This window comes from Nerophis ophidion, linkage group LG16, assembly GCF_033978795.1.
Source record: "Nerophis ophidion isolate RoL-2023_Sa linkage group LG16, RoL_Noph_v1.0, whole genome shotgun sequence".
NCBI classification, from domain to species: domain Eukaryota; kingdom Metazoa; phylum Chordata; class Actinopteri; order Syngnathiformes; family Syngnathidae; genus Nerophis; species Nerophis ophidion.
The window spans coordinates 22,169,965-22,179,964 of NC_084626.1; the positions used below are offsets into that span (position 1 = coordinate 22,169,965).

Genomic DNA, 10,000 nt, shown 5'->3' on the forward strand with positions numbered 1-10,000 from the left:
TACTTTTGGCATTCTCTCCATGAGAAAAAGCAAGGTCCATAAAGACATGAATGACAGTCGGGTGTGGATGAACTTGACTGGCCTGCACAGAGTCCTGACCTGAACCCGATAGAACACCTTTGGGATGAATTAGAACGGAGACTGAGAGGCAGGCCTTCTCCACAAACATCAGTGTGTGACCTCACCAATGCGCTTTTGGAAGAATGGTGGAAAATTGCTACAAACACACTCTGCAACCTTGTGGACAGCCTTCCCAGAAGAGTTGAAGCTGTAATAGCTGCAAAAGGTCATATTGAACCCTATGGGTTAGGAATGGGATGGCACTTCAACTTCATATGTGAGTCAAGGCAGGTGGTCAAATACTTTTGGCAACATAGTGTATGTACATCAATCAATCAATCAATCAATCAATGTTTATTTATATAGCTCTAAATCACAAGTGTCTCAAAGGGCATATATGTGTATATATGTATGTAAGTAAGCAATGTATGTGTGTATATATATACATACATGAACGTGATGTTAAATGTGTTTAATAGTTGTTACGTTTGTTACGAACAAAGCGAGCTTAGTCTACTGAGTCAAATTCCTTGTGTGTTAAACATACTTGACCAATAAATCTGATTCGATAAACACATTAAGTGCATATACAGAATATGTACAGTATTGCGTTGTCTCTTGAATGTATTTTTGCTTATGTAAAAAGAAACACAATTAGTATAGAATATTTAATTGCGATTAATCCAAATCCACAGCAATCCGAGGATTAATCTAATTCAAAATAGTTTGACGGCTGAAAAAGTTTTTAAGCAGTGAGAAATGTTTGTGTTATTATCTACAATGTCTGACTAAGTCATGGATGAAAGCATTTCTGTATTTTGCGAGTATTAAGCCTTCTTCTTTGTGTGTGCCTCGCCAAGACGACAGCCCTTCTGACGACATGCCAATCATCGCAGTCATGGTGGCCCTCTCCTCCCTCCTGATCATCATCTTCATCATCATCATCCTCTACATGCTCAGGTGGGTGAAAGGCCAAAGGACGGACTTCCAGTGAAGATGGAAGCTGGCCTGTCACGGACTGTGTGTCAATCATGACTTGCTTGATTGACAGGTTCAAGAAATACAAGCAGGCAGGAAGCCACTCCAACTCCTTCAGACTGGCCAATGGCAGATCAGATGACACAGGTAACACAACACCTTTGTGTCCTCAGATGCAAAGGTAGCAGTCAAGCTGTGCTTTCTTTGGCTGTGCTGTCAGTCGCCTTTTAATGTTGGCCTGCTGTGATTGATCTGCTCCCCTCAACTGATAACATTTCATAGACCACTTTTCTTCTCTGCCAATCCTCATAGCAGCGTTGCCTCACACTGCCCTCTGGCGGCCATGCTAAGAAATGACAGTAAATGATAAACATCCCCTTTTTCTTCTGCCAGCCTGTGTCACTCCTCCCAGTCTTCCTTCATCTTCTCACTGCTGCCTCTTTCCTTCCTTCTCGCCGACGCAGAACTCCAGAGTGTGCCGCTATTGGCCCGTTCGCCGAGCACAAACAGGAAGTACCCGCCCCTTCCTGTCGACAAGCTGGAGGAAGAAATGAATCGTCGCATGGCCGATGACAACAAGCTCTTCAGGGAGGAGTTTAACGTACGGCACACTCCCAAAACATCTCATATTTAACATCACACTGCATATCCTGATAAGCATTTAGTGTGTTGTGCTTGCTGGAACTAATGCAGAAATAATATTCAAGTGTTTCTGTTTTATTTCAGATTGCACCCTTAGAGTTGGTTGTTTATGTTTAGGAAGGATATTCACGTCTGTATTTTAAAACAAATCATTTGAAATGAAATAAAAAAATCGGACCCACAGTACAGACCAAAAGTTTGGACATACCTTCTCCTCATTCAATACCTTTTCTTTATTTTCATGACTATTTGCATTGTAGGCTTTGCACACTCTTGGCATTCTCTGCATGAGTTTCAAGCACACCTGTGAAGTGACTACCTCTTGCAGCTCATGGAGAGAATGCCAAGAGTGTACAAAGCAGTAATCAGATCAAAAGGTGGCTATTTAGAAGAAACTAGAACAGGGGTCCCCACACTTCGGCCCGCAGGCCAGATCTGGCTCGCCTGCATCCAAAATCAAGGCCGTGAGAAGTCTCAAGTATCTTCTACCGCTCAGGCAAATTATATTGTTTAAAAATGCATTTTCCCATCGATAACGCAGCAAGAATGTGATCTTTCAGTCAATTAGTGCGTGAGATATATATATATATATATATATATATATATATATATATATATATGTATATGTATATACTGTATTTTGCGTATATATATGTGTGTGTTTTAATATATGTGTATATAAATATATATCTGTGTGTATATATATATATATGTGAAAGTGTGTGTGTGTGTGTATATATATTTATATATATATATATACATATATATATATGTGTATATATATATATATACACACACACACTATATATATATATGTATATACATGTATATATATACATATATATGTGTGCGTGTATATATATATATGTATATATAGATACTGTATATACATATTTATACACATTTATATATGTATATCTACATATATTTATATATACATATATATGAATATACAGTATCTATATATATATAGATACTGTATATATATACACATATATATATGTGTGTGTGTTTATATATATATGTGTGTATATATAAATGTGTATACATGTCTGTGTATATATCTCTATATATATAGAGATATATACACAGACACACGTGTGTATATAAATATGTGTTTATATATATGTGTGTGTGTGTATATATATATATATATATATATATATATATATATATATATATATATATATATTACACACAGCCCAGCCAAAATGTTTTAACCACATGCGCCCCCCTGAACTACAAAACATGTTTTCAGTTATTTCCCCTTTTTTGTGAAGTACATAACTCCACATGTGTTCATTCCTAGTTTGGATGTGACAATCTACAATGTAAATAGTCATGGAAATAAAGAACACACACAAACTGTTGGCCTATACTTTATGTACTAAAAACATGTTCATGTTACTTTACATTATTCCTGTCTGCCTCTGATAGTCCTCACTAAAGAAGAAGTTATTTTGCCATTGAAATATCAGTCTTTCTTTTGTTGATGTGTGTGTGTTCAGGCTCTGCCAGTCTGTCCTATCCAGGCAACGGTGGATGCTGCCTCCAAGGAGGAGAATAAAGAAAAGAACAGATATGTCAACATCCTGCCATGTCAGTCAACTCACTTTCACACAGACATGTTGCAAGAAGTCATTCCAACCCTTTTGTGTCTTAGACGATCACTCCAGGGTGCATCTCTCATCTCTGGAAGGCGTCCCCGACTCTGACTTTATCAACGCCTCCTTTATAAATGTTTGTACAATGATAGTTGTCACACAAGTGTTGCTTTTTCATGTAAGCTCACTGCTTTCTTGTCTTCTTTGACTCTCCCCAGGGCTACCAGGAGAAGAACAAGTTCATTGCAGCTCAAGGTAACATTTGGAACTATCATTTTAGCACATGTGCTAAACTAACCAGTTGACCATCCCCTCATCGCCCTCAGGGCCAAAGGAGGAGACGGTAAATGACTACTGGCGGATGATCTGGGAGCAGAACACAGCCACCATAGTCATGGTGACCAATCTGAAGGAGAGGAAAGAGGTGAGGCCAGGATTAGTCATTTAGAAGTAGCTAAAACACTGTGGATGGATGTTAGCAACTAACTAGTTAGCTGCATGTGTTAAAGCAGCTCTTCCTGAGGGTGTTTCAGTGTTATAACTTCACCTTTATCTTGACTTTTTACACCAAAATGCATCCATTCTCCCTTTTCTGTCTACACACTGTGTCTGCTTGTAAGTACTCTGTGTGTGTGCGCTGCCAAACATGCTCCTAAAAGCAGCAATGTCAGCAGGTGCCGACGACGCGCCGTCATGCTTGGGAAGTGCTACTTTTCAGAGTATAGTACCGTTTTTGATTCATTAGTAGCGCTATAGTACTAGTGCCCTATTGTGCACACAAAGCAGTACTGAGAGCAATGGACGCCTGCTGTACTCGAGGGCCTCGGCAAGGGCCTGACTTAGGTCACAGCTTTAAGGATTCTACTGCCATGGAATCTTCTAGCATTTGAAGACAGCCCTGATGAAGTTTGTACAGTACAGTGCAGCAGGAAAGGACTCACAACTCTTTACTTTGTCCCCATTTTGTTGTGTGACACCTTTATTCTAAAATGGAACAGAGAAGAATCAGAATCAGCTTTATTGTCGTTATGCAGGGTAACCAGATTGAGGGCCTTCCATACAGTGCGATGTGTGCATGCAAGAAAACAATGTGTAAATATATAACAACTCTAGAAGTGCAAGAAAGGTGTGGAAGAGAAGAGTGGGTGAAATGTAGATCTACATGACAAAAACAGGGTGGTTGGTGGAACGAGTTAGTAATTGCAGCGAAGAGAAGGCAGTTTTGAGGGTCAATGGGGCGGTCAGTTCAGGGTGATTATGGCCCTGGGGGAGAAGCTGTTCTTTAGCCTGTTGGTCTCGGTTTTAATGCACCTGTAGCACTTCCCAGAGGGCAGCAGGTGGAAGAGGTCAGAGCCAAGGTGGGTGCTGTCCTTGATGATGGCACTGGCTCTGTTGAGGTGTAATGTCCATCAGAGAGGGGAGAGGGCGGCCAAAGATCTTCTGAGCCGTCTTGACCACTCTTTGCATCCTCTCCCTGTCCGCTGCAGTGCAGCTGCTGTACCATACTGTAATACAGTAGGTCAGCAGGCACTCCCTGGACGAGCGGTAGAAGGTCAGCAGCAGGTCAGGCTTCAGGTTGTACTTCTTGAGGACTCTCAGGAAGTGTAGCCGCTGCTTGATGATTGATGTGGTGTTTACTGTCCAGGAAAAGTCGTTAGAGATGTGGACTCCAAGGTACCTGAAGGAGTGGACCCTCTCCACATGCTCGTCGTTGATGTAGAGGGGGGCAGGGTGGGTGCTGCTCCTCCTGAAGTCCACGATGATCTCTCTGGTCTTGTTGTTGTTGAGAGCGAGGTTGTTCTCCAAAGACCAGGCCGTCAGCTTCAGGACCTCCTCCCTATAGGCAGCCTCGTCCCCCCTGGAGATGAACCTGACCACTGCAGTATCGTCAGCAAACTTGTCACTGTGGGCTGGACTGCAGTCATGGGTGTAGAAGCAGAGGGGGGGGGGGCCCAGCACACAGCCCTGTGGGGAGTCCAGCACACAGCCCTGTGGGGAGTCCATGCTCAGCGTGCGGCTGGATGAACATAGAACTGTTTTTTTCTCTTGAAATTCTGCACACAATACCCATAATAACAATGTGCAGACCTTTTTTTGTGTGTTGCAATTTTATTAAGAATAAAACAACTACATATACATAAGTATTCACAGCCTTTGCTCAATACTTTGTTGATGCACCTTTGGCAGCAATTACAGCCTCATGTCTTTCTGAACACGATGCCACCAGCTTGGCACACCGATCTTTGGGCAGGTTCGCCCGTTCCTCCTTGCAACATCTCTCAAGTTCCATCAACACTTCTCATCCAACTTCATGGAGCCTGAGAGCTCCTCCAAATAGGTACGGGCCACACTACCCAAAGATAGGTGTGCCAAGCTGGTGGCATTGTATTCAAAAACACTTGAGGCTGTCATTTCTGCAAAGGCTGTGAATACTTACAGTACAGGCCGAAAGTTTGGACACGCCTCCTCATTCACAACACAACTGATGGTCCCAACTTCATTTGTAAAGCAAGGAATTCTGCTCAGCTGCCCTGATACGGCACACCTGGGAAGTGAAAACCATCCCAGGTGACTACCTCTTGAAGCTCATGGAGAGAATGCCAAGAGTGTGCAGAGCAGTAATCAGAGCAAAGGGTGGCTATTTGGAAGAAACTAGAATATCAAACATGTTGTCAGTTCTCTTTTTGTGAAGTACATAACTCCACATGTGTTCATTCATAGTTTGGATGTGACAAATCTACAATGTAAATAGTCATGGAAATAAAGAACACACTTTGAATGAGGAGGTGTGTCCAAAATTTTGGCCTATATATATATGTATATATATATATATATATATATATATATATATATATATATATATATATATATATATATATATATATATATTATACAGCGGCCCTCAAGTAAAAGAGTTTGGACCCCCTATATTAGACACTAAGGTGCGTTTACATTAAACTATGATGACCCAAGGGCTGTGAGTTTTTGACCCCTGAATTAGTCATTACACAATGTACTTTGTGCCCCATTCTTTGTATGTATTGTTCTTCAAATCAGCTGACATGTATACTGTGTATATGTACATCATTTATACATTGTTTTACATACATGTTACTGGTTATGTATCTTTTATTATTGAATGTATGGAATGTGACGACTATTTAATGCAGCACAATGGAAACAAGCCTTTTGGCTTTTTGTGGCATCTATTTGCCTTTTTAAAGCATTACATGGATTCCATTCTTTGACATGTCAATAAACTTCTCAATCAATGCATATTGAAGGAGAAAGTGTCTCCAAACTTTTGGCCTGTCCTGTACGTACATTTTGTACTTTGCTGTTTTCATAAATTAAAATAAAAACAATAAACCTTTTCACGTCGTCATTTTGGGCTTTTGTCTGAAGAATGTATTTGTCCATTTTGGAATAAGGAGGTAACGTGACAAAATGAAGGTAAAATAACTGAATACTTTCTTAATGGCTACTGAGCTCGGGGCCCTGCTTTTTCCACTTAATTATAATTATTTTGAAAAACCGTATTATTTGTTATGACAATCCCAAATGGTTTCTTTAGTGAATACTGCTTGATGAAAGATGTGTCTGTGTTTCAGTGCAAATGTGCTCAGTACTGGCCGGACCAGGGCTGCTGGACATATGGAAACATCCGGGTGTCTGTGGAAGACGCCATGGTTCTTGTAGATTACACCATCCGCAAGTTTTGCATCCAACAGGTAGGAGAGTGCAGAAGCAGGTGAGAGGTAAGGTTGCTGAGAAGTTGACGGTGCTACTGCTGTCTCAGGTGGGAGATGTGTCTGGCAAGAAGCCTCAAAGGCTGGTCACTCAGTTCCACTTCACCAGCTGGCCAGACTTTGGTGTTCCCTTCACCCCCATCGGAATGTTGAAGTTCCTGAAGAAAGTGAAAACGTACAACCCTCAATACGCCGGGCCCATTGTGGTCCACTGCAGGTAAACAAGGTCCAGTCCATTGCTGTGCTGCACACCTGTCCAGATGCTGATGTTCCTGTGTGTCCGTGGCAGCGCGGGGGTCGGCAGGACGGGCACCTTCATCGTCATCGACGCCATGTTAGACATGATGAATTCCGAGAGGAAAGTGGACGTGTTCGGCTTTGTCACCAGGATTCGAGCCCAGCGCTGTCAGATGGTCCAAACTGATGTAAGAGCAAAAGAAGTCAACTTTACCCAGCATGGTCATGGTCATGGTCGTGGTCGTGGTCGTGGTCATGGTCATGGTCATGGTCAGGGTTATGGTTATGGTGAGGGTCATGGTCATGGTCATGGTGAGGGTTATGGTTATGGTGAGGGTCATGGTCATGGTCGTGGTCGTGGTCATGGTCAGGGTTATGGTGAGGGTCATGGTCATGGTCATGGTCATGGTCATAGTCATGGTCATGGTGAGGGTTATGGTGAGGGTCATGGTCATGGTGAGGGTCATTCGTGGTGATGGTCATGGTGAGGGTCATGGTCATGGTGAGGGTGATGGTCATGGTGAGGGTGATGGTCATGGTCATGGTCAGGGTTATGGTTATGGTGAGGGTCATGGTCATGGTCGTGGTCATGGTCGTGGTCATGGTCATGGTCATGGTCAGGGTTATGGTTATGGTGAGGGTCATGGTCATGGTCGTGGTCATGGTCGTGGTCATGGTCGTGGTCGTGGTCATGGTCGTGGTCATGGTCATGGTCATGGTCATGGTGAGGGTTATGGTCATGGTCATGGTGAGGGTCATTCGTGGTCATGGTGAGGGTCATTCGTGGTCATGGTCAGGGTCATGGTCATGGAAATGGTCATGGTGAGGGTCATGGTCGTGGTCGTGGTCGTGGTCATGGTCATGGTCATGGTGAGGGTCGTGGTCGTGGTCATGGTCATGGTCGTGGTCATGGTCATGGTCATGGTCATGGTCATGGTCATGGTCATGGTCAGGGTTATGGTCATGGTCATGGTCATGGTCAGGGTTATGGTGAGGGTCATGGTCATGGTGAGGGTCATTTGTGGTCATGGTGAGGGTCATGGTCGTGGTCATGGTGAGGGTCATGGTCGTGGTCATGGTCATGGTCAGGGTTATGGTCATGGACATGGTCAGGGTTATGGTCATGGTCATGGTCAGGGTTATGGTCATGGTCAGGGTTATGGTGAGAGTCATGGTGAGGGTCATTCGTGGTCATGGTGAGGGTCATGGTCATGGTGAGGGTCATTCGTGGTCATGGTCATGGTGAGGGTCATGGTCAGGGTCATGGTCATGGTGAGGGTCATGGTCATGGAAAGGGTCATGGTCATGGTGAGGGTCATGGTCATGGTGAGGGTGATGGTCATGGTGAGGGTCATGGTCATGGTGAGGGTGATGGTCATGGTGAGGGTGATGGTCATGGTGAGGGTGATGGTCATGGTGAGGGTGATGGTCATGGTGAGGGTGATGGTCATGGTCATGGTGATGGTCATGGTGAGGGTGATGGTCATGGTGAGGGTCATGGTGAGAGTCATGGTCATGGTGAGAGTCATGGTCATGGTGATGGTCATGGTGAGGGTGAGGGTGATGGTGAGAGTCATGGTCATGGTGAGAGTCATGGTCATGGTGATGGTCATGGTGAGGGTGATGGTCATGGTGAGGGTGATGGTGAGGGTGATGGTCATGGTGAGGGTGATGGTCATGGTGAGGGTGATGGTCATGGTCAGGGTCATGGTCATGGTGAGGGTGATGGTCATGGTGAGGGTGATGGTCATGGTGAGGGTGATGGTCATGGAAAGGGTCATGGTGAGGGTCATGGTGAGGGTCATGGTGAGGGTCATGGTGAGAGTCATGGTCATGGTGAGAGTCATGGTCATGGTGATGGTCATGGTGAGGGTGATGGTCATGGTGAGGGTGATGGTGAGGGTCATGGTGAGAGTCATGGTCATGGTGAGAGTCATGGTCATGGTGATGGTCATGGTGAGGGTGATGGTCATGGTGAGGGTGATGGTGAGAGTCATGGTCATGGTGAGGGTGATGGTCATGGTGAGGGTGATGGTCATGGTGAGGGTGATGGTCATGGTGAGGGTGATGGTCATGGTGAGGGTGATGGTCATGGTCATGGTGATGGTCATGGTGAGGGTGATGGTCATGGTGAGGGTGATGGTCATGGTGAGGGTGATGGTCATGGTCATGGTGATGGTCATGGTGAGGGTGATGGTCATGGTGAGGGTGATGGTCATGGTGAGGGTGATGGTGAGGGTGAGGGTGATGGTCATGGTGAGGGTGATGGTCATGGTGAGGGTGATGGTCATGGTGAGGGTGATGGTCATGGTCATGGTGATGGTCATGGTGAGGGTGATGGTCATGGTGAGGGTGATGGTCATGGTGAGGGTGATGGTGAGGGTGATGGTCATGGTGAGGGTGATGGTCATGGTGAGGGTGATGGTGAGGGTGAGGGTGATGGTCATGGTGAGGGTGATGGTCATGGTGAGGGTGATGGTCATGGTGAGGGTGATGGTCATGGTGAGGGTGATGGTCATGGTGAGGGTGATGGTCATGGTGAGGGTGATGGTCATGGTGAGGGTGATGGTCATGGTGAGGGTGATGGTCATGGTCAGGGTGATGGTCATGGTGAGGGTGATGGTCATGGTGAGGGTGATGGTGAGGGTGAGGGTGATGGTCATGGTGAGGGTGATGGTCATGGTGAGGGTGATGGTCATGGTGAGGGTGATGGTCATGGTGAGGGTGATG

At 44.8% G+C, this 10,000-nt stretch overlaps 1 protein-coding gene across 3 annotated transcripts in view; it reads left to right on the forward strand.

Moving 5' to 3' along the window:
- The window catches only part of ptpra (protein tyrosine phosphatase receptor type A), a 127,067-nt gene that overhangs the window by 67,445 nt on the left and 49,622 nt on the right, over nt 1–10,000 (forward strand). For all 3 annotated transcript variants that reach the window (XM_061874664.1, XM_061874665.1, XM_061874667.1), the window contains 10 exons: nt 921–1,020; nt 1,112–1,185; nt 1,503–1,639; nt 3,189–3,279; nt 3,344–3,420; nt 3,503–3,539; nt 3,611–3,708; nt 6,896–7,015; nt 7,084–7,250; nt 7,323–7,458. In XM_061874664.1, the coding sequence (XP_061730648.1) occupies nt 921–1,020; nt 1,112–1,185; nt 1,503–1,639; nt 3,189–3,279; nt 3,344–3,420; nt 3,503–3,539; nt 3,611–3,708; nt 6,896–7,015; nt 7,084–7,250; nt 7,323–7,458 (1,037 nt within the window). The remainder of the gene's footprint in view (nt 1–920; nt 1,021–1,111; nt 1,186–1,502; nt 1,640–3,188; nt 3,280–3,343; nt 3,421–3,502; nt 3,540–3,610; nt 3,709–6,895; nt 7,016–7,083; nt 7,251–7,322; nt 7,459–10,000) is intronic.